General features: G+C 48.4%; 2 protein-coding genes across 4 annotated transcripts in view; one reads left to right on the top strand and one right to left on the bottom strand.

Moving 5' to 3' along the window:
• LOC127475593 (uncharacterized) overlaps positions 1-24227 on the top strand; it is a 148028-nt gene that overhangs the window by 98205 nt on the left and 25596 nt on the right. The window lies entirely within an intron of this gene.
• LOC127475578 (urotensin-2 receptor-like) lies at positions 5973-10382 on the bottom strand. 3 transcript variants are annotated; one of them, XM_051797539.1, is made up of 2 exons: positions 9782-10382; positions 5973-7710 (listed from the first exon to the last, which is right to left on the bottom strand). In XM_051797539.1, exon 2 carries the CDS (start codon positions 7566-7568, stop codon positions 6420-6422), a length of 1149 nt encoding a protein of 382 aa, XP_051653499.1. In that variant the 5' UTR covers positions 7569-7710; positions 9782-10382; the 3' UTR covers positions 5973-6419. The 3 variants fall into 3 exon arrangements, with proteins under 3 accessions (XP_051653499.1, XP_051653500.1, XP_051653501.1); XM_051797540.1 differs by having other exon boundaries at positions 5973-7705; positions 9782-9996; XM_051797541.1 differs by lacking the exon at positions 9782-10382 and adding an exon at positions 8665-9773.

The raw sequence follows: 24227 nt of genomic DNA, 5'->3' as shown, positions 1-24227 counted from the left end.
AATCTCAGCCTGAATGTGCCAGTCCTGGGCTCCCTGTGTGGTTTGGTCCATATTCCTCACAGTCAGACTTTCCTTTCCATGTGCTACCTGCACACTCCATCCAGTGCCAAGTGGGACCACCTGCTGCTCTCCTCCTGCCTCACTGCTCTCCAGGTTTTGCCAAGTGTTTCCAAGAGTATTTTTGCCTCCCTTGACTTCAGTGGAGATGTTTCTCCCATTTGAAGTCGGGTCCAGCATCTCCCAGGTGGACTGGCTGGAGTGGTGAAGCTCTGCCCCCCCAGAGAAGGGGTCCTGGGAGGGCAGCTGGGTCAGCTCCTGCAGGGCTGATGGCACCCTGTGCTTTCCTGCCATGGTTGTACCTCGGAGCTGAGGTCTCTCCAGTCCCTGTTCTGGATACAGAACAGAAATTTTCCTCTGAGGATATCAGAGAAAACTGGCGACTCACCGACCCGCACGAACATTCTGCATGCAGCAATTCTGTTTGTAGAATGCTTGCAGTTAATGAATTAATTATGTTACACTCTCCTTTGAGCAGTAAGCCATAAACTAAACAAGTAATCAGCAGGAGGCTGGCTGCCTGTGTTTCCTGTAGTGTTTCAAATAAGCGCAAACACAGAAAAAGCCAAAGTACACTTTTTCTGCCCAATGTGCTCAGATTCGTGCACCAAATTCAATATGGAAAAGAAAACCCTGGAAGGAGGGTTGCTAGATTGGTTCCCAAAGCATGTGGGTACCTGTTGCCACTGGGCTGTGGATAAAATCTCCCCCCTTTTTAAGTTTTGTTTTCTTTTTGAGGCATAGTGATTAAGAATTAGAAATCTGTGTCATGATACTTGATTCTCACATCCATAAGGGCTCAAAGAATTACTTTACCACACTTCACTCCTGGCATTTGCCTTTGTTTTCCACAAGGATTAATTTATTTTGAGGACCTGTCCATTGGTGGGAGCACCCCTTGTGCTGCCTTTGGCAAACAAACAGATCTTGGTTGTTTTGTGGCTGGAACTGCAGTTGGTGCCAAAGAATTAACCCTGTTATGGGAGTTCCAGGATGTTTGTGAAATGGGTGATGCCAGAATTGGCCAGGGACAGTAGTAACAGTCAGAGCTGCTGTGGTAAATCCTGTCCTGTCTGGTCCTGTGCCAGTGGATGTTTCACTCTATCATTGAGGCAGGTTATTTCACTGATTTTTGTCTTATATTTGCTCTTAATGTGCTATATTATCATCTTTGTAGACAGCTTTGAACTAGTAACAGCAACTACTTGACATGTAATTAAACCTAATAACAGTTTAAATTATGCACACTTGAGCGATTTGGTCTTTGAAACTAAATTTATGATATTTGCACTTTCTCTTTTGGCAAAAACATGTGCTTTCCTGGCAGACAGATGGCTTTACAGGTGATAAACATTGGGGAAGACTAGAATTAGTTGCAAGACTTCAGTGTGCAAACAGAACACTGACATTCTGACTGGTGGATTCCCTCATCTCTAAGGACGTTGATGGGGTGTTTGCTCCTAGAAAGCAGAGTAAAATTGAGCTGAACTTTCTCTTGAAATGTTTACAGCATTTAGCCAGCAGCTGCAGTTTGGCATTAAAGCTGCTTGAGGAGCCTTGTGGGAGTCACACACATGTTGGGTTTATGGGCTTTTTACCCCATAGTTTTCCAACTTGTAGCAGTTTTGGTTGAGAGCTGCTTGGAGCACACACTAAGTGAAGTGAAGGAGCTCTGGTCATAGCATGTGACAGTCTGTGATGTACTTCAGTAGTAGGAGAGGTGATAAACTGAGGAAAATGTCTCAATTTTTAGAGCAGAAGTGGCTGGGCTGACTTAAACCAGTTTTGCTCTTTCTGCCCAGCTAAAGTGTTCCTTAAATCCCATCTCCTCACCCAGCCGGCCTTGCCCATCTGGAGCTGTAAGTGAACCAAAGCTGTGCATGTGGATGTATTTATTGCCTGGATCCTCTCTGGGAGCATGTGCCAAGGTTTTTCTGCCTGGTTAGAGGCAGCTGAAGAGCTCCTGGACTCATTGTCTCACAGGGAGCAAGGTGGGACACCCACACACGAGAAAGGGGTGGCCCAAAACCACCTCCCCTTGTGCCCCTGCACCCACCAGGAACAAGGAGGGGGCTCAAACTGGACATGGGGTTGTTGACCAGCTTAAATCAGACTCCATCAGGAGAGGAGGAAGGTCTGTGATTGCTGTGACCTGGCACATGGGAATTGGGCAGGGGTGGGTGCTGCACCACTCCCCAGTGTGGGTACCCACCCTGTCCTGGACAGAGGATGCACAGTGTGGTGACCAGCTGCTCTCTGCTGTGCTACTTGGACCACGGGACTTCTGTAAGAGTCCTGTGGTTTGAACAAAATGGAAAAAGGCTTTTTAAAATTAAGTGTCAGCAAACTGATGAGTAAAACTTGACAAATTGTGCTGTTTTGCCTCCTAAAGGCTGAAATGAGGCAATTCAGTATTTGGGAAAAGGAAAAAAATAAGAGAATTTCCAGAAGGATTCTTAAATTCCTGGGTGGATTTGCAAATAGTTTGGGTAAACATAGACATCATCCCTTTCTGGCAAAGCCAATATCCAGCTGAAAACATTGCCTGGCCCCAGCTGTAGTTTGCTGCCTGTTTCAGCCACCAGAGTGGGTACCTGGCCTTTCTGAGCAGGTAGGAGCACAGCTGGGAACAGAATCTTTGCCCTGGCCCTCTTTTGGACACCCTGGTGTAGTTACAGCTGTACTTTCTTTGAGTATTGAGACATTGGTAAATGCTCTCTGTCTTAAATTAGCCCAAAAATTGGTGTTTTAACTTCTGTTACCGGCAGTTCAGCTGGTGATTCCAGTCTGGGGCACCAAATACCCTGGAGACAGGGGACTTAAAGCTTCAGAATGATGAAAAAGCCCCTGGTCTCAGTCCACAGAGAAGAAAGAACTAGGAAATAGGGTGCAGATCTGAGGTGTGCAAGCACATGGCCACATGTTCACACAGTTCTCTTTCACACCAATTTCAAATTTTATTTATGCAAAAGTCTGCTCTTGGGTCTTTGACTGATGATAGGTTTCTACAAGGAGGAATAAATAGGGCATAATATTTTTATAGCTATCATTGAACACACAATTAATCTACGTCTTGGAGGAGGCAGTTCCTTCTTCATCTCTCACTGGCTGCTCTGGTTCCCCCCTTTATATTCAGCAGGCTCTTGTGGTTCATTTGCTGTTTGGTTTCAGGCAGAGAGCAGCTCTCTGGTGTTTGGTATCTGAGTGTGGCTGATGCCCCATAAGGTTAGTTTGGGATGGAGAGCTGGGACTCACACTGCTTGGGAAGTGCTCAGAGCCTTGCTTTTACCTGCAGACTTGGAATAATATTCCCTTATTGCTGTCTGAGCTCAGTGGTGGTGGATGAGAGTGTTTGAAAGAGCAAAAAACAATTCCAGCCTGGGGTGGAAATAGAAAGACTTGAATGAAACATCTCACTGTTTGAAGATGACCCTGTGTTGATGGAAACATCACCCACAACCCTGCCCTGACTCGTGGGTGCCCTTTCTCTTGGCTCTGTTGTGCTGATCTGACAAACTCACCGCAAGCCCTTGCCGAGAGACAGCACAAGCTTCAAATGAGAAACAAGACTGTGTAGCCCAGAGCTGAGGCTGCATGTCCTCCCAGCAAAGCAGGGAGCCCCAGCTGTTGTCCCAGCAAAGCAGGGAGCCCCAGCTGTTGTCCCAGCAAAGCAGGGAGCCCCACTGTTGTCCCAGCAAAGCAGGGAGCCCCACTGTTGTCCCAGCAAAGCAGGGAGCCCCACTGTTGTCCCAGCAAAGCAGGGAGCCCCAGCTGTTGTCCCAGCAAGGCAAGGAGCCCCAGCTCCCCTCCCTGGCATGGTGGGACCTCTGGCATGGCCTCACACCCCCAGCACGCTGCTCATGGTGCCTTCAGGGTGCCCCCTGCCCTGACAGAGCCATGGCAGGTGTTCTGCAACTATTTACTGTGAGATGGGTTGGTTGGGGTGGGTTTGGAGAAGTGAATCAGTGCAGAGCTGCTGAGGGTGAAGGGGTCAGACTGAGATCTTCTCCTGTGCCCTTTGTAGCTTCTGCACTGTCTGCTTTGGTGTGTAACACCTGAGTCAGCTGAGATTTGCAAACCACCCTTTCATTTTGACTGTCTGATCTTAGAAAAGATGGACTGTGCTTTCTAAAGGTGGAGCCCACAGTAGCTTTCATTCACAGCCATGGAAACTGCTCATCCTGAGCTTGTCTTGAGCAGGTCTGGTTCTTCCTGAGCAAGGAGAAGTTTAAATTGCTAATTAAAAAAAGAAAAAAAAGTAAAAGGAGGCTAAACTTTACTCATGATAAACACCTGGCTATATAAGTGAAAAATGAGTTTGGGAATTTAGATCAGATAATAGGAAAAAATTTTCACTGAAAGGGTGGTCAGACTTTGGAACAGGCTGCCCAAGGAAGTGGTGGAATCACCATCCCTGGAAGTGTTCAAAACATGTGTGGATGTGGCACAGTTGGATTTGATCTTAGAGGTCTTTTCCAGCCTTTATGATTTTGTAGTAAGTGTTTTCACCTCAGTCCATGGGCTCCCTCTTCCTTACAGTGGGGTAAAAGATGCTTTACTGGACTAATGTGCCTCCAACCTGAGGAAACTAAGTCTGAAACTAGTCTGAAAACTAACAAGTACTGTCAGCAGAGGAAATAGTCAGATATAATGGTATTTCTGCCCTTCTGAAATCGGGAAGGGGCTAATCCTGAAGTAAGACTTGCTGGCACACAAGCAGGGTGTGGGTAAGGTGCCCCACCCACAGGACCACTGTGGATGGTGTGAGTGGAGAAGGTTGGGAACACAGCAAGGGTCTTCCAGTTTCTGCAACAGCTCAGTGTTAAAGCTCTCTGCACAAGAATCCTCTCTTGTGATGTGGCATCTTCCCCGTTCTTAACAAACTTTCAGCTCACACATGACAGAACAGTCACTTTTCCAAACATATCCCCGAGGGAGGCTGGACACAGAGCTTTCCTGGCCCCGTGAGCAGGGGAAGAGATGGTTAAAGCCTGACTTCAGTTTGGGTCTCAGCAGAGCTCTCTGCCAAATGGCACCACGCCGCAGCTCTGAGTTCACTCCTGAGCATTAATTTGCTTCTAATTCTGTGCCTTGGTCAGAGTTGTGTTGGCATTGCAGCACTGTATCCTTGCTAATGGGGTAGCAGGGCTGATGCAAGCACAGGAGTGCTGTATGGACACTGGCAGCACCCCAGGGAAGGTACTTTTAGACTCACTGGAGACATGCCAGACATCACAGATGATATATTTATACTGATGACGCCTCATCATTGGTGAAGGCCAGGACAGGCAACGTGTTCTTGGTGTAGGCAGGACTGCATTTGCTGTTTGTAGCAGAAAAACAAAATTGTCTCCTGTGAAGGAAACAAGTTGTCTCACTCACAGGGAACCAGCACTTCTATAACTGAGAATATCAGGCACTCCAGTGGGCATAGCTTTGCCCACTGGAAATCACATCTGCTCACCCTCCCTCCTCTCCCTCTGTCCTTTCCTCCTGGACTTGGTGATGTAGGTCAGGTGCCTCAGGCTGGATGTTGTGACTTGTCAATGAGTGCTCTGAGAATAACAGCATCAGATGTTCCCAGCTCCTCCCTGGAGGAGGTCAGAGGGTGGATGTCCTTGTCTGGGGCAGATGGTGCTGCCTCACACTGGTGCTCATGTGTTTGGGGTCAGCCTATTATGGGGTGCTGAGTGTTCCCTGACTGTGGTACTGTCATGGAAAGCCTGTCTTGCTAACATGAACTGTGGTGTAACTCCACTGCAGACACCTGGGTGAATGGAGAGTCACCAGTGCATACACAGAAGTGCAGAATAAATGTGAGTATGACCAAAACCAGGACAAGCACTCCTGGTTATGCCCCATCTACGTTGTCCAAATCCTACCCCAAATGCAAACCGGATTGTGTGTCACAAACATCAGCTGTTTTCTCTTTATTTCATTGTTTTCAGTCCTCATACAACTACAAATTTAGCATCACTGCTAGAGAGAAAAAAAAAAGGAGGAAAATACAGCCATTCATAGGATAACATAATTTCAATTGCTGTGAGACAGCTGATACCATTAAAAATCATGGCCCTGTTATAGGCTTTCATTAGATGGCTACTTGAGGAGACGTACACTATAAAATATAAAGATAAAAAGTGAAAGGCTATTTAGATAGATGTTCAGCTGAATGCTGCTGGCATCAAATCAGTGGCACTGGAGAAAATGAGAACAGACATACGGCACAGCCTCTGGACTAAATGTGTGCACATCACAGGTCTGCCAAGGCTTCACCTTTATGGTGTACACTTTAAATCAAAGCAACATTGGAATCAATATTGATTGTTCTTGGAGATAGATTTTTTTTTTTTTTTTTACCTTCAGGCACTGCTGTTTCCCAAAGGGGCGTGAGCAAGGACATATGTCTCTGTGCAGTGCTGGCTGCTCGTGGACAGGGATCTCCCTGAAATCCTCTGGAACCGATTCCTCCTCTGGAAGTACCCGCTGTTGCTGCTGAGGGACCTCTGCCTGTTCTTCAGGTACTCCCGGTAGTTTTTGGTGAGCAGGGTGTAGAGGAAGGGGTTGATGCAGCTGTTGCTGTAGGTCAGGCAGGTTGTCAAGTAATTAATGTTCTTCATCACCTTGGGAGATAAAGGGAAGGATTCGTAATACTGGAAGAGGAGCTGCCATATCCAGAAGGGCAAGAAGCAAGCCCAGAACACCAGCACTATGGTGAAGATTAAATAGAGCACCTTCTGGTTGGGCAGCCTCTTGGTCTGTTTGAAGGAGGCTGTTTGTGACACCCAGTATATTTTAGCCAGTCTGATGTAAAGGTAGCCAATGATCACCCCTGGGCCCACGATGCTGGTACCAAAAAGGATGGTGAGATAGACTTTGTAGGACAGCTTGCTCCAGGTGGGCAGGCAGATGCTTTTGTTGTCCCTTTGCACCAGCTGGATCATGATGAGCATCGGGAGAGTGAGCAGCAGTGACACCAGCCAGATCACAACAGCGATGGCCTTGCGGTAACTCTTGGACCTCTTCACCGTGTCCAGGGGCTTCAGCACAGCAAAGTAGCGCTCTGTGCTCATGACTGTGAGGGTGAAGATGCTGGCATGCATGGTGAGGAAGTCCAGGCTGAACAGGATGCGACAGCCAATGTCCCCAAAGTACCATTTCTGAATGAAGTAGGTCCCGACGATGAAGGGGATGGTGAGAAGGTAGAGCAGGTCGGCCAGCGCGAGGTTGATGATGTAAATGTACATGGAAGCGGAAGAGCGCAGGTAATGGCACATCACCAGCAAGGTGTAGACGTTGCCTGTCACCCCAATCACACACATGAGGGAGAGGATCGTCCCGATGGTGCAGATGGCAATCATGTCCTCCATGGAACCGGTGGCTGACATCCCATCCCTGGTGGCATTGCCAGAGGCGTTGGACCGGATTCTGAACAGGCTGTCCTCACCTGTGTCTGTCACCATGTAGGGGGTGGCAGAAAAGTGGCTCTCCAGCTCGTCAGTTAGAGACATCCTCCCGGGGTTTAAAAGCCAGAGGCTTTTCTCATGCCACAGGGATCTGAAGGGGTTCTTCTTGTTCCGAGAAACGCGGCTGCTGGGAGATGGTAAACCATTTCTTAGTGGGGTGCCATCTGAGGACAATCTGCATTCTGCTCTAGAGGAAAGACATCAAAACCAACATATTAGAAATCTGCCAGAGCAACACAAATGATCCCTTAGAGTTACCTGTCCCCTGAGTACATATCTGCACTGCCTGCCTGTACCTGTCTTTGGCACTGAGGCTACTTGTGTAAGGCTTATTCTGTCATTATAAGAGCCCAGCTGTGAGGTGTGACATCTCAGAGGTTGTGTGTATCACTGGAACTGCTTACTGCAATCCTTAAATTCAGCTTGAGATTGGAGGAAAAAAGCATCCTTCCTAAATTCCTAACAATGACTTAGAGAGCATGATTGCTTAAACCTCTTTGCTACATTTTTAACTCTGAAGGAGTGAAAGATCCCCAAAAAAGGGAAAACAAACTTTGGATTTACCATTTGCAGTCCAGTTGTCTGTTCTGTGTTAGTGATGCACTCAAAGCCCTGTCCAGCATTCCTGCAGTGTTTCTAGAGAGCAACTTCCCTTGAATGAGAAGCTCCTCCTCTGTCCTGACCTGCAGCTTCAAATGGTATTTGAGTGATGGAGAGAAAGGCACTTTCTATCTATAAAGCAAGGTGCAGGTTTCACTGTGGGTTTTATATGGCTGTAAACACAGGGTTTTTCATGCTCTCTGTCACATACCTATGTCAGAGAGACCTGTCTGTGAAGCTGCCTAAACAGCCTTGAGCAGGGAGGTGTGAGATTGCTCTGCAGTGTGCTAGGCAGGCAGCCACTCGTTGTATGTGGAGCTCTTGGTTGCTTGTGTCCTGGGAATTTGCAGCTTTTCCCAGTAAGTTTTGTGTCCCTTTGTCTCTACACCAACTCTGACTCCTTTGCCTTTTTCCCCTCAGTAGCTCATTGGCAGGAGAATGACAGTTCCAGGCCCTCCTCTGCTGCCCTTGTGTCACCCTGACAGTGACCTCTGTGGCACTTGAGGATGGACAATTTTCATCCTCTTTGACTTGCCCTCACCTTCTCCCTGTTACCACCTGCTGAGGATGATGGGAGCTATGGAGATGTCATGCAAAAACTCTGTATAAAAAAGGACAACCCAGTACAGATGGAGGTTTTTCCTCACTTAGCAGTTGGGATAGAGCTGCAAAAAAAAAAAGAGAAATACACAGAGCCCATCTGCCACCCCAGTCCCTTGAGCACACACATCCAAGGGGGAGAGATGAAGAGTGATTCTGCAGTGGTCAGTGCTCCTTCAGGACAGGGCTCTTCTGGGCTGGTCCCCAGCAGCTTCACCAGCATCTCAGCTTTCTTGGACCTTGCAAACCCAAATCTGCCTCGTCCCTCCCCTGCTGTGCTGTGCACTCCCCTCCTGCTTGGTGTTGGGGATGTGTAGCCAGTCTGTCCATGCAGCAACTCGTTCACTTTATCAGTGTTCATGTACGAGCTGTGCTGGCAGCAAAAGCCTCATGCATGGAGACGTGGATGCTCCAGGAGCTCTGCCTGCTCCTCTGCCACAAGATCACCAGCACACTCGGTCAGAAGCAAATGGCTCTGCATGGGATGCTCCAGCTGAGCCTGGAGCTGGTCACAGGCTCTGTGGGCTCTGTGTTGGTGATAGCTCGTTTTCAGGAGCATGTTTCCATGGCTCAGTGCTGTCTGCTTGCTGAGTTTTGGGCACTTGCAGCACATTTGTGCCATGCTGGTGCTGTGACAGCTCCTGCTGGAGAGAGCTGAGCCCACTGCATCTCCCTGCTCTGCTCCTCTCCCGCTGAACCTGCCTTTTGCTTCATTCATAAAATTCCTACAGCGTTAATGCAATTCAGACCTTCACCCCTCTCCAGGCAGAGCCCACAGCTAGGCAAGTCCTCACTCTTAGAGGAGGAACATTCAGCCAAATGGGGAAACCTTGCTTTGTTTCATAGTTGCTGCCGTTGCTGCACTCGTACATGAACACACACACACTCACACACATGCACACACAATAGAGAGCTTGTTATTCCAAGCAGCCATTCAAGCATCTTATGGTCTAAGCAGTTCTCCCAGCCAATACTGCCTTTCCCTCTACGATATCATCACACAGGAGTACCATGCACATTTACAGCTGTAAACAGAAATGAATTCCTCCTGCTCAAACCTTGCTTTTAAATCCAGCAGATGAAGTTTCCTACGAGGAAAAAAAAAAAAACCAAAACAAAAATCAATCTAGTAGTATCAAAGCTGAAACTTCAGGAAAGAAAAAGGGAAAGAAGAAAGAAGAGAATCCTTCCTCCCGGGCAGACAGCGAGAGATCCCGGCGCTCCGTCGCAGCTGGAGAGGCAGCGGCAGGAAGGGAGCGTGTGCTGCCCAGCCAAGTATGTTTGAAATCTGTGCGCTCTTAATACTCACATTCCCCTCCCTCCACTCGTGTCGGCTATTTCTGTTCCTCGGTGACGTTCGGCATAGCGTGGCTTTGGCTGCAGCCAGTGGAGAGCCTGTTTAAAGCAGCAGCATTTTGACAGCCGGGGCTTGTTCAGCCGGTTCCCCCGTGCCTGGCTGGGAGCCAGCTGGGGGGGAGAGACGTGCAGGTTGTTTCATCCCGGGACCGGGGATAGGAAAAGCCATCCCGCTCCTCCTTACATCGCTCCGGAAAGGGCAAATTCCCAACGCTGCCTGGGCAAAACCATCGTGTCTGGGGAAGGCGAGTGGGCTGGGGAGGGTTAAATTCCTGCGGGAGGGTCGGCTGCCCAGGGAAACGGCAGAGCTCCTTGATTTGGAGATCAGTTCCAAAGTGAAGCCAAAGTTTATTTGGGTTGGATGGCGTATTAAGGGACGAATCTGAGCGGTGGGATTGTGCATGGCAGCATCTGAGATATTTCAGGCTGGCAGTAACGAGATGTTGCCCGGCTTGTTTGGGGTTTGGTTGGTTGCCCTTCCCCAGGGATCCTCAAGGAGGGTGAAGACAGAGCGAGATCAACCCAGCACCTCAAAACAACACCGTGTGAGGAAGGGGCTGGTGCTGGGAAATGCTGAAGCTCGACTGTGGATTATTTTGTGAGCAGCTGAACGTTGTGCTGGTTGCTTGCACTTCATGGGATTGTTCTTCCCTAGTTCCCTGCTTTACCTCTAGAGACTGCAGGGAACTGTCCTGTGGGAAGTGAGGAGCACCAACCTCTCCCAGATATGTCCTGCTGGACACAGGTGTGTGGGAGATGCCTGTCAGGCCTCCTACTTGCTTCACTGGTTTGCACTGGGCACCCACTGGATTAGTGATGCTTCCCAGCATGGGGCTCCTGGGAGGCAACAGCACCTGGCATGCCAGCTGGCCCTGGCACATCCATCCTGCATCGCTCTTCCTAAAAACTGTTTGCTCCTCTAACTTTTTCCCTGGATACTTGTCTGATTTCTTCCATGTTTTCAAACTCTTACACTTTGCTGGCTGTATGCTCTCAGGTACATCTTGTCCTCCTGCAGTGGGCCCCCAGTTTTGCTCAAGCTGCTTGGGGTGGCTGTGGTAGCAGCTGGACAGCTTGGTGAGCTCTAGCTGTGGCTGTCTCCACAGAGGGGCAGCTGGTGGGCAAAGCAGGGCCCTGCTCAGTAACAGGCTTTTGAGTGGGGTGAGGGCTTGGCTTAGGAGCAGATCCTCATGTAGAGGCTTGATTTTGCAATGAAAATGGATTTTACGTTAGCAGCTCTAACAAGGGCTGGCTGAGGAAACCCCAGCCCAAACACCCTCACACACATGTGTTTTGCTCTGAAGATTTGCTCTAAATCTTCATTTTGTGCTTGGCCCCTAGAAATCTTTAGAAAAGCATGAAATGGGAGCTGCTCCTTGGGCTGCTTTGTGAGCAGGTCTGAGCTTCCCATTGTCAGTGACTCCAGAGAGCAGGAGCAGTCCCTGGGTAAGCATCAAGAGCAAAGCCATTGGCAAAGTGCTTTATTTGCTCCCACTGGGAAGGTCACTGATGTGGCAGTGTCCTCCTCCCAGGCAGAGCAGGGACAACCTGGTGCTGGTCCTTGAATCCCTTTACTACTGCCTGCATGTGGCTCAAATGGCACACGGGCACAGGCCATGGGTGGGTGCAGTGATGCTGACTGGGCATGTGGGTGCCTCTGCTCAGCATCTCCAGCACGTGGTAGGTGTGTGCAGGTCTCTCTCCAGGCACTCACACTGGAACTGCCACACTCCTGTCACTCCTCTGTCACTGAAGTGCCATTTGGGTCGGTGTTGACTCACCCCAGGGAAAGGAAGGAGTAGTGGGATGGGGGAAGGCTTCTGCTCAATCCATCAGTTTTCTGGACTAGTTGATCCCAACTTGATACTTCCTTTTGTGGCATTAAAACCTTTTGAAAAACATTAAACTAGTGATCTGATTTATCAGGAAATCTCGGTGCCCACGAGGCTACTGTTGGGGGAAGCTGGACTCCTATATGGTCTGTGTCCTGCTGCAGTCATTAGAGGAGGTGTCTGGAGCAGTGTCAGGTTCACAGCCCTGGCTCAGAGGGTTGTTGGTGGTTGTAGTTTTGCTGCTTCTGTTCCCCTTATTTTCCTCATCTGTAGAACAGAGAGTTGTGCTCACTCATCTCCCAGTGCTCTGAGTTTCAGGGTTTTCCACGTTTGTCTGATGATATTAGAGCTACAGACAGGACTGGCAGCCTGTAACAGGACTAGGAACAGCACAGTCAATATTGGATGAAGATAGGAGCCCTCTGAGATATGAAACAGGTCTGTTTAATCATTCAAACAACATCCACTGCTACAGGGCTTGAGTTCTGCATAGGGGCCTTCTGAAGTTACTGCAAAGGCAATAACCATAATTATTCTATTAAATACAGGGCAAAAGAGACCCCTTCTCCCTTTTGATGTGAGGATTTATGCCAGTGCTATGTGAATTTGAGTGTTTGGTAACTGATTCAAACCTCAGGGAAACTGTAAAATTTCTTGTGTATCTTGAATGGAGCTGTGTGTGCTGCCAGCTGTGCACCCCACCAGTTTGCTGCCTTCCCAGGTCTGTTCAGGGCCCTTTGCCATGTTCCACCTTTGCTGGGGCAGTTTTGAGTCCAGGTTTGCCAACAGCCATGGGCTCCCTTCTACTCCAAGCTGGATATATGTTTGTCTAGGTATCACATTTAAAAAAAAAAATCTAATAAATGCTGCTCCCTCTATGTAGGGAAAAGCACGTACAAATGCAGCCAAAATTGATGAAAGGAAAAAAATCTCATGAATGTGTCTGCATTCCTGGTCTGGATCAGGTCTAGAAACATGTGCAGGCTCAGGAGAAGATGTGATTTCCATTTGCCTATCTTGGTTTACTCACCTCCATAGCAGGGCCCCTTTAATACCCACAAGTAGTCATGGTATAGCATCCATGCACATGTTACCGTGGTCACACAGAAATTCAAATGAGATTATGAGAAGCTGCTCTGAATCTGGGATCAGCCCAGAGAGGACCAAACATTTGCAGCATCACAGTGAGCTCAGGTTCTCCCAGAGCTGCACAGGCAGCCAGGAACACACTCAGATGGCAGCAGCTCCTGAGGAAGAGCGTTGGTGAGGTGCCTGTGACTCACTGTGCAGGACATGGCAGTCTCTTGTTGGTTGCCTCTTGTTCCTAGGAAAGTTGAATTTAAGTCCCTCTGTTTCAGCACTCAGTCTTGGACACATGCAGATGTGATATCCGAACTCCCAGCTGGTCCCCAGTTGCTTTCTTCACTCTTCCTGCTGCCTGTCCCCAGTGGTGAAAGAGCCACCATACACGGTCAACGCATTTGGAGACTTCACTGAGGGTTTTTTGGCATTTTGGTCTCCTTTCTTCCTGCTTTTTGCTTTTTTTTTCCTTTGCAATATGAGACTTCAGTTGTCCTCCTGGAGTCTGTATGGCTTTGCTCTTGGCTGCTTTGTGTGAGAGGGAGACTCGGGGGGCTGAAATCTCCAGTTTGTTTTCCCTCATCCAGGGTCCCTTACACAGATCCGGGATTTAGAGCTGCTCTGCTTTCCCCCTGCCAGTAGGATTTGCATGGACATTTCAAGGGGTGATGCTGAAAGGGCATGGAGAGGTTCTGTCTCAGGTTGTCAGCTACCATGTCTGTGATGTTTCTGGTCCTACTAATGTCACTGTCCAGGGCAGGAAAAGCAACCCAGCTGTTCCCCACTGCTGCCCAGGAGCTTGGGTGGGAAAGGGCAGAGGACTCATGCTCTGACTCCCTGGGATTTACAGGTAAAACCCTGTGCTTTTTGGGGTACAGAAAACTGCAGAGGCCAGAAATAAGGACGCTGGAAACCTTTGCTAATGAGCCTGTGCTTCGTACAAGTATAGAAAATCATGATTAGCTGTGAGAGGTTTTATATCTCCCATCAGTGAGCAGTATGTCTGCTTGTGGGTTTGTCACAGTCATTCCCCCAGCCAGGGGCTGTTGTCTGTGGTGGCAGAGTGGATCCTGCCTGTGATGGCCTGTGCTGCTGTAACCCTGTCTTAGCCTCAGGTGCTTTTTGGAGAGGTTTGGGCAGGGCTAAAGCTCTTTTGGCAGTGCTTATAGCTGGGTGCTGCTAATTCACATAAGATGGTGACTTTGCTGGCAGCCTTTTGCACTAATAGAGTGCAGCCAAGATGTCATTTGCACAGGTGCCTCATTAAAACTTTTAAATCAAACCATCTTGCCAGATCCTCCACAATTTTGTGAAGACAGTTACCCCCTCAGTGTGCAAAGCCCTATTTACATTTTTATTAGCAACGTCTGAGATGTGCTATTTGAGCTTCTTTATCCTCTGACCTCCCGACCTCCTTTTCAGTTTCTGGAAGAGCTGCAGAGACTGTGATTACTCAGGGGAAGGCAGGCAGGCTGTGGGAGGCAGAAGAGGTCATCCCTTCCCTCCCAGTGTGAGAAGAGCTTCCTTCTCACAAATGATCCCTCTCCCTTTTGGGAGAACCTCTTTGGCATGGAGGAGGATTTGGCCTGGGTACTATGTCACATTTTCCTCTGTGTCAGTTAAAACCTGATCATCTTTTTGTCAGTATCTTGTGAGTAATGGGGTAGGGGTCACAGACAGATGATCATTTGAATTCTCTTTATTGAAAAGCATTAAAGATTAGCAAAATAAAGTCACAGCAGTGTTTTCCTGGAAATCCTGCAAATCACCATTAGAAAAGCCATTGGGAGTACAGCCAAACTGAAACTCACAACTTCCATAGGCCAAAACCTGTTGCTAGACTAGAGGCAAAAGCTTCTTTGCTATTGTTTTCTACCCCATATACCCTGTGCAGCACTTCCATGCTCTAATCTGCCTGGTGTTGACCACGCTGCTGCTTTTCACTTTGGTTCAATGTCCTCAGGCATCCTCTCCTCCTCTCCAGCTGCCCTCTTCCCTCCTGGGAGATTATTTCATATCTCTCAGCCTAATTCCTGATAGCTGGGAATTAGAAGATTTACAGAAGTGTTCTGGGGCCAGAAGACTTGTAGGGAAAAAAAAATCAGTGTCCCAATATTTCCAGCTAAAGCTCCTGCTGCTGATGTGTGTTTTCTCAGCACAGAGGGCAGCACACAGCCCCAGCTCTTGCTGCCTCTACCTGGCAGTGAGGATTTCTACTGGAGCTTTCAAAACACCCTCACAAGAGACACAAGATGAAGTGGGAAAGGTTGTCTGGCAGCATGTAAAGAGCAGGAAATGTCATTGCACAGAGTTTATACCACTGTGGACTCCGTGCTGGCATTTGCCATCCTGTACATGTTGGAGTAGAGCTGGAAGGACCTGGGGATGGTGACAGCTGGTGCTGGTGTGGGTCACCTCTCTGAAGCATCAAATGATAATTCAAATTCTCCTTTAAAAAGCTGCTTTTCTGTAATGCATTATACTCCCACATAATACATTTTCTTGCTTATTCTGATGAGTAACTTCCATTCTTACTGGTGATGGCTCAGTGCTGACTTCTAGTGCCTGTCTTCATTTTGCTGAGAACACAGTAAAGGAGACAGTAAAGTGCTTTTTTCCCCCCTTGTGGCAGTGTCACCAAACTCTGAGCCAGGGTCCTCATGATGCTGTGTCAGCCCCTTTCTCCTCTGCACTGTTTTCCCTTGAGTCTTTCAGGGCATCTCTTGACCAGAAGCGTTCAGCCCCTCCTAGCAGTGTGGGAGCAGAGCAGAATTTTGGGGGTCACCAAGCAGGGGCAGAGGCTGTGCTGCTCTCTGTAAGCCATTCCCAGTCTGGCATAGGGAGTACAGTGTGGGTGCTCCATGCTATGGGCAGCCCCAGCTGAACCTGCTGCCTGTCCCCTGGCCCAAGGGATTTGTCCCAGTGGTTCAGTCTGTGGTGTGCAGGGCCACCACAGTCACACAGAATCACAGAGTGAGTGAGGCTGGAAGGGACCTCAGTGGGGCATCTGGTCCCACCTCCCTGTTCAAGCAGGGACATCCCAGAGCACATGGCACAGGATTGTGTCCAGACAGTCCGGGAATATCTCCAGTGAGGGAGTCTCCACACCCTCTCTGGTCAGTCTGTTCAGTGCTGGGTCACTGTACAGGGAAAAAGTTCTTCCTCATGTCCAGGTGGAACTTCCTGGGCATCAGTTCCTGCCTGTTCCTCTTGTCCCATTGCTGGGCCCCCCAAGCAGAGCCTGGTCCATCCTCTGCCCCCTCCCTGCAGATGCTGACACACATGGATGAGGTCCCCTCTCATTCTTCTCTTCTCTTCTCAAGGCCAAGTAGATGTAGATGTTCCTGCCATCCAGTAATGGTTGCAGTGGTGGCACTGAGGACAAACCTGTGGTTTGAGAGGCCTGCAGGACAGGCTGGGTTACCCACTGGCTGGATGATCTGAGTGAGGTGAACTCTAGCTTCTCCTCAAAGTCCAGCAGCTGAGTATCTCTCCTCAGGGATTTGTACATGTACCTCCTCAGCTCTGTACCCTGTGCCCACACTGCTGTGAGGTCCCTGCTGAGGCAGGTGGGAACAACTCTGTGCAGGGTACTTGCAAAAGAAAGACTTGGAGCTAAAAGCACTGCCAGAAATGACAGGTGGTAGTTAAAAGACTCAAAAACATGTGCCAGTTTTTAAATAAAGCCCTCCATGAGTTGTTTCCTTGGATGAGGAAAAGGGAGCAGATGTGTCACCTGTGCCGGTGAGACAGTCCCTCTTTGCAGGAACCTGTGTCACCAGGACAAGGTCTGGGCAGCAGTGATGGGCCCTGCAGGGCACAGGGGAGATGGTTGTGTGGTGTTTGTTCCTCTATTGGCTTTTTTTTATGTAAGAATGGGCTGGAGGACGTTGGGTAAAATGAGCAGTGGATGTGGCACTTCACCTGTTCCTCCCAGGCAGTGGTTTCTTCCTTTCTTTCATTTCTCTTGTCCCTGGGTTCAGCACTCCTCTGGTCCCCTCTCACCATTGCTCTCTCCTGCATATCATAAACTCTGCTTCCAAAGGATGTGGCCGTTGGCATTTTGTGTCAGAGGGAAATTTTCCTGGAAATGGTTCAAATGGAGAATAAGGGCCTTAATTCCCTGGCCGAAAGCAGTAGGAAGACTGAGCAGATGCCTGGTTCCACAGTTGGAAAATATGTTTGATTGTCTCAAAATGCTTTGCTTTGGCTTGGTTTGATCCTAAGTAACACTTAGGTTAATGGAAGCTTTTTTTGTAGCTGAGTGCTGTCCCACTCCATGGGAAAGGGCTGCACACACAGCACACGGTGGGGACCGAGATGGGGTTGTGGTTGCTGAGGGCTGCACCCCATCACTGGTGAGAGAAGGGGGTGCTCTGAGAGGTGTGCAGGGAAGCCCATGATGGGAGGTAAGCTGCCCATTTGCAGCCCAAGCAATGTCTTTCTGCCTCTGTCAGACTGACTGGTCTGCTGGAACTCAATTTATCACGTTTGCATCACTGTGGTGGCTGAGGCTGCTGGTTGCACCAAGGGAAACGTCTGTCCTGGCCCAGCTGTGCTGCTCCCACCCATCTCCCTTCCTGTACTCAGCCACACTGAACTGCTGTGACAGTGCCCCCAGGCACGATGAGATCATCTCCCTCTTATTTCTGGAGTACTTAGTACTCTTCAAAAATACCCTCACCTCACCTAAACTCTGCATGTGGACACAGCATCTTGCCTGGATCAAACTGACTACAAATATTTTGTTATCTCTGCTGATTTCCCAGCAGCAGCTGAAAAGCTTATGGCAGCAGCCACAAAAAGGTGCTGCATAAAAAAGTTACCGTGAAGCTGCAGTGTAAAATACCACATTCTTATTGTACCAGTGCTGTGCACTTGGAGGTCTTGTAAAATCTTTATGTTTGAAACAGACTGTTCCCAGTGGGCTGGGAACTGCCTTTGCAGTGTGCCATGGCCTTTGGATGCTGCATACTGCTGAAGAGGAGGTGAGTTCACTTTTTGGAAGCGGTGTCAAAGGTAAGGCTGTTTTATTGGAGAGCCCAAGGGAGCAGCATCCCCTGCCTTCCAGACTGTGTCAAAATATAGAGACACCTGTATCAATGAAAACACACACCAAAAGATAAAAAAACCACCCACTCACTGCAGAAATCAGCAGTAGTTTGAAGTTCTCTTCTTCTGTGTCTCCAGACCCTGAGCATGTCACCTCTGGATTCCCATGAGGATGTGGATGCAGTTTTTGGCCACGTGATTGTGCTTCATTTCACATGCTTACACGCCATGGCTGTGCTCAAAGCCACTCTGCCTTCACTGTGAGGCTGCTCCACGTGTGAACAGGGCGGGAACATTGCCTCTGAAGTGTGTGCTTGGAGCTGCAGGCAGGTTTCCCACTCACCTTCTGGGCTCTGAGAGCTTCAGACTGGTCACAGTCCCTGCCTGAGCACCTGGCTGAGGGGAGCCTGTCCCACCCCTGCTACCCAAATCCCCACGATTCCTTGGTAGCCCACACCCTAGCTATTCCCACGTTGCCAGCACTATTTTTAGGAGGGCTAAAAAGCCAGCACTGTCTTTAGCAGGCTGTTTTGAAATAATATGGTTCTCCAGGCTAGAGTGCTGAAGGTGAGGAACACAGACCAGCTCTCGGGGCTGGGGCTGCCAGGGGGCCTTTAAACAGTTACCACTTTGCAAGTTGTCTGTGTCCAACACAAATGGGAGAGGCTGGGCACCTACTACATGAGATGATGTTTGTTTGCACAGCCCATCGTTGCTGTGAGCCTTTAAACACCTCCAGTGTTAACTGCAAGCAAAACATTCAAGGATCTTAGTGGCTTGAAGCTACTTTTGCCAGCCTGAATTAGCAGTGCATGACTCAGTTAGGTAATGACTGCAGTTAGATATCCCACAGCTTTTAGCAAAGAGGCTCTTGGTGGCTGTGTCTGAGCTCCTGTCCCCTTGGGACATTACCTAATGGGAATGTTGGTCCAGGACTCTGTGCCAGTGCAGCATCTGGCAGAGCCTTCTCCTTGCAGCGTGGCAAATAGAAATCACTCAGCTGTGCACTGAAAGCAATGGGAGCTGACAGCACTTCACTTGGGCAGAAGGGAAGGGCAGATCTTTGCCTTTGCTACCTGTGCCACCTCTGGCCATCAGTATCAAGCATTTCCCCTTCAAACTCACTTGCCTCACTGCTAGACTTTCTCAGGAGCTGCTCCTTGCCATGTCTGTGCCTCGGCAGCCCCACAGCCAGCCCGGGGCACACAGGGCAGGGACCCACTTGGCTGCTTTAATTACCTCACTTCACTTTAGTTACATTTGAAAAGGCTGTCATGAGCTCTGTAAGCACAGAGGAGCACTTACTGCTGGTGCCCTGCTGCCTGTCCAGACCTAAGGAGGAGGCTGAGAGAATATCGGGATCAAGAAGCAAACAAGTCTAATTTTTCAGTCCAGCTTCATTGTTACTCCCCAGAATCACTTCACGTTATCAACAAACTTTGTAATTTTCCCCTTCACTCCTTTTTTTCCCTGCTCATTTATGAAGGCACTGGATGGCTGGACACCACAGGTGATTGTCTTCTCTGAAAATTGACCATTTATTCCCACTTTATTTCTTATCTGTTAACCAATTACTTATTTGTATGATGACCCCTGCTCTTGTTGAAGGGCCTTGCTGACTGCTTTCTGATAGTCCAAGCAAACTGCACCCTTTCCACACATTCTTGGGCTCCTTCAGAGAGCTCCAATCTCTTCCTGAGGCAGAGCTTTTCTTTTGAAATCCTGAGCTGCCTTTTACCCAGTATGGTTGTTCAAGTGTCTGTTCATTCTCTTCCTTACTCCAGTTTCTCCTAATTCATCATCCTCACTGCTCTGTAGTCCCTCAGCTCATCACTGAAACCTTCTTTGAAAAACTGGCAGAACATTCACTACTTTCTAGTCATTCACTACACAGAGAGCTTTAAGCAGGAGACACCACTTCATAGTTAATGCTGAAGCTATTTCATCCCTGGACTTCTGGATAGCTTTTGTGTGAATACAGTTCTGACATCCTTGAAATAAGCTCATACAGGAGGAGAGATCAGAGTCTGGGGTATTTCTTTTATTTCACTGATTTTCTGGCCTTTAAGTCACTATAGAAAGAAATGTATGTTTTAAGACTTGGTGCATTGCAGTGAGTTAAGAGTACTTGGACTGGAAATGTTGCTTTTAAAAAACCATTTGAGGATATCAAGTCTGGACTGCTGATCCCAGGTCCTTTTCAGAAGGAATAAAGGAGCTGTTAAATGTACCAGGGAGCATTCTTTGACATCTGCACCTCTTAATACATCACCCCTGGTGTTATCTGGAGGGTTTTAGAAAGAAAAGGAACAATGAATAGGAAGAAAAATAATAATAATCTTTCAATTGTACAGAACATATTCTCCCCTGCAAGGGCTGGTTGTGGCCAGGCTCTTGCTGTTCCAAGCTGCTTGTTTCACAGCTCCATGTGATTATAGATCTTGTCATCAATCTGAGTGTTTCTGTGTCTCTCACATCCTTAGAAGCTTTTTCTGTAAATTTTTCACACGAGTCTAGAAAATAAATCCCCCTAGGGTCTGTTAATGCAATTTGGTGTGTTTAAGCTCAGGGATCCTGAGGGGCTAATGCCTGTCAGCTGCAAGGGGAGGTGGGATGCAGGATGCAGCTGTAATCAGAGGGTTGGGCTATGGAGGAGTGGCATCAGCTTTAGCTGGGCAAGCCAGGTGGGGGGGTGGCTGTGGCTTGAGGGGCTGCTGAAACCTGGCAGGTCCCAGAGGCATAAAAAAGGAGCATGATCATGAAAAAGCTGTAAGTTTTGTTATTCCTGATGAGAGATCTTACTGTGTTTCATGTTTGTACCAGTGGCAGTCAGGTTAGGGGGAGCAGAAGTAACAGAAGAGCCTTATTCCTATAATAAATTAAAACTGGGTTTGGTGTTTGAACTACTAGAGGGTACAGGCAGTAATGGTATAAAATCTGATCTACTTCATCTCCTGATGTCGTGGCTCAGACTGTGATGAAGCAGATGATGTTGGTTGTGTCAGGGGTGCCTGAGCTTTGGGATTTAAAGCTGGCACACTGTTCATGCACTTGGTCTGACAGCAAATCTGCTGTGCCACTGCTGGGTCAGCTTCCTCCAAATCTGTAAGGTGTGAGATGGGGAAGGCTCCTGTGACTCCTCCTGAGTAGAGTGGGTGAAAGAGCTTGGTGAAAACCCATCCCCTCCTAAACTGGAGCTAATGCTCTCCCCTCCTTCCAGCCAGATGAAGCTGGAACAAGAAACGTGGATAGACTTGTGTCTTTTTCCTTCAAGAGCATCCTATGTGAATAATTTGCCAAAGTAACTAGTAAACTTTCAGAAATTCCACTCTGGGAACCTTTCCCAAGAGCTGCACTGGATGTTCTCTGGAGCTATAACTCACTGCTGAAAAACACAGACCTTTTTCATCAGGATAAGTTTTCAAGACTTCAAAATACATTGGGGGAGGAGTGTAAGGTAACAGGTTTTCTCCCATTCTGACAAGAGCTTCTGCCTTCACTCTCCAAACTGGCAGCACGTTGTACAAAAATACCTCTGCTGTCCCTGGTCAGCACTCCTTGACAAAGCCTCTTGTCAACACTTGATGAGTTTTGATGTGGTTTCTGCTGGTGTGTGCCAGCACCTGGCAGGCAGCATTTCTCAAAAGCTTTCATCTGTATCACTCTTTCCTCTCTCATGTGTCAGATTCCCACCTCACCTGTTTATCTCTCATCTTGCACAACCCTTGCTTTGTGCCAGACTTCTTCATCTCTGTCACTGCTCCTTTTCTGCCTGTGTCCACATTCCCTGAGCTCCTGGTGAGCAAATTCTAAGTGCTCTGGGATGGGTGGGTATGTAGTAACTGGGCAGCACGATGTCTGAGCCACCAAGGCCTCTCCTTTGTGTGCATCTTTGGGGAGCTTTCTGAATTTTTGTGGACTGCTTTGAGACTTAACCTTGCCAGGAACTGCTGTTCCTGTCCCTCTGCCAATCTAATGGTCCCCATGTCTGTGACATCTGCAGTAGCAGCAAAAATCTGGTGCCTTGGCAGATGGCACATAGCACCCAGTGGCTTGTAGAAGAGCATGGTAAGAGATGAGAGTGAATAAGAACCATGTAGTTACAGAGTGAGGAGTGACAGGGGAAGGAGAAAATCTGGTGGGTTCTTTGGATTGCTCCAGTTCAGAAAGTTGCTCAAATGTCTGCTGGCTTCTCTGAAGGTTACTAAAGTTGCTCAAATGTTTATTGGTATCTTTAATGGTTATTAAAGCCCTCCTAGATGCTGGTGAAACCTTGAAATGGTGCTGCTCCTGTGGCTGAGTATAAGCTGTACAGACACAGGTTTAGTGTGGGACCTTGGAGCTGGTGTTGGGGTTACATGTTTGCATAGACCCACCTTGTGCTTCTAGATTGAGAACCAAGGGAAGGAGAAAAAACCCTGTCTGAACCAGCTGGACCTGTGGGTGTGTCCTGGGCTGTTCCTGATGGTGGGTGGAAGGGGAATCTTGTGTTATTTCTTACAGAGGTGTCTGTCAGATGCACCTCTGCCCCTTGGCATGGCTCCCTTTAGTGATGAGCAGCAGGAGGGAGCTCTGAGCAAACTGGTGTTTGCACTGACTGTGCCAGGCTCCAGTCTCTGAAGCAGCACAGGAACACCAGTGCAGTGTGGTGCCAATTAGCCCTGCAGCTCCTTACAACCAGTTAATTTGGGTGCAGACCTGCACTGATGTGATTATGCTGCCTCTGGTCCCTGAGCAGGCTCATGTGCTCAGTGTGGCATTGCAGTGGTTCCATGGGGCTGCAGAGCACTGAGCAAGGAGGGGTCTGGGGGCTTTATGTAAAGAAACAAGAGGGGAACTGCAGGAGAGGGGAGATTGAAAGGAAAAGACCCCCTTGGAGCAGTCCCTTGGGGTGAGGAGCTGTTGGATTTGATGCAGTGTGGAGTGATGGAACAACACAGCAGCAGACTGGGACAGGGTGGATGTGTCCCAGCACTGCCCTGGAGCTGCTCAGCACCTGGAGCTGTGATGGGCAGGCTTCCCATGGGGGAAAAAATAGACAGGCTGAACAATGTGATACTTTGGCAATAACAGCTCATGCATCATAAATTAGTAGCTACCCTGCCCCTTTGACCTGCAGCTCAGCGTTGCTCTGCTCTGATGTTGTTTATCAGCCCAAGCTCCCAGCTGCTGGAAGCATAATTTGCCCAAATCCTCCTGCCACCTCTCCTTTAGTCATGACGAGGCAGTGGCTGGCAGTGCTTGCCCTTCCCACATTGCAGGGGTTAACGAGCCCTGGGCTCAGTCCTGTGTGGCCGAGGAACAGAATAACCCCGGGCGAATTCTTTGCAGACGGTTCTGTTGCATTATTTATAGATGGGGAGTAACACACTGTCCATGAGGGGAACATAACGGGTGCTTGGCTGTCAGCATGTCGTTCAACTTCTCTCCTGTTTGCCTGCACACAGGTATCTCTCTTTTTGTCATCTCTTTCCAGTAAAGTTGGCTAAAAAAGAGCCAAAACGTTGATGAGCCAAAAGTGTGCTTAATAAGACTTTGACTTCACAAAGACCAGTACTTGTCCCACTAGTGTTATCTACCAACTCTCTGCTACCAACTGTGCTGTTGATATTCCCTCAGCCTGAAATCCTTCCTGTGGTTACACTTAAATCCCTTGAGCAGAGCAGTTCACACATCTCAGCTTGTCTTCTTGTTGTAATTCCTACCTACAGATGATGTAAAGATCACACAACCACCCTGTTCAAGTGCTGCTTTCTGGCTCTGAGATTTCACAGCTCAGAGCCCTCCTGCTGAGTTAATCATCAATTCATATACCTTCTCCAAAGCCCCATAATAAAAGAAATTAGTAATGTTAAAGTAAAGAAACTTCTGTAAATAAAAAAAATGTGCTTCCACTGATATTTTCCATGGTAAATACTTATGGAGACAAGAGCTTTTTAAAACTTTTCTTCACCTGAAGCCAAAGGGTGTTAGTATTTAGCAAAATACTGTGATTCTATTGAAAAGAAACCTTCAGTTCCAACCTCTCTCATCTGGGGCTCCTTAATGTCTCATTTTTCAGTTCATGAGAGACCTCAGCAGCCCAGCTTTCCATTCTAGTTTGGAGTAGAAAGTAATTTTAAATGTCTTTACTCAGACATTTTTTTCCTGGTTTAAATTCCTTTTTGGGGCTGAGTGATCATTT

The sequence above is a fragment of the Manacus candei genome, unplaced genomic scaffold (genome assembly GCF_025592945.1).
Source record: "Manacus candei isolate 608988 ecotype Guabito, Panama unplaced genomic scaffold, ASM2559294v1 h1tg000047l, whole genome shotgun sequence".
NCBI lineage: Eukaryota > Metazoa > Chordata > Aves > Passeriformes > Pipridae > Manacus > Manacus candei.
The sequence above is the reverse complement of the archived record's forward strand: the minus strand, read 5'-3'. Positions and strand labels throughout refer to the sequence as shown.

What these genes read in the sequence shown, in the direction of transcription:
- LOC127475578 (XM_051797539.1), bottom strand. Translation starts at nt 7,568, where the DNA reads ATGTCTCTAACTGACGAGCTGGAGAGCCACTTTTCTGCCACCCCCTAC.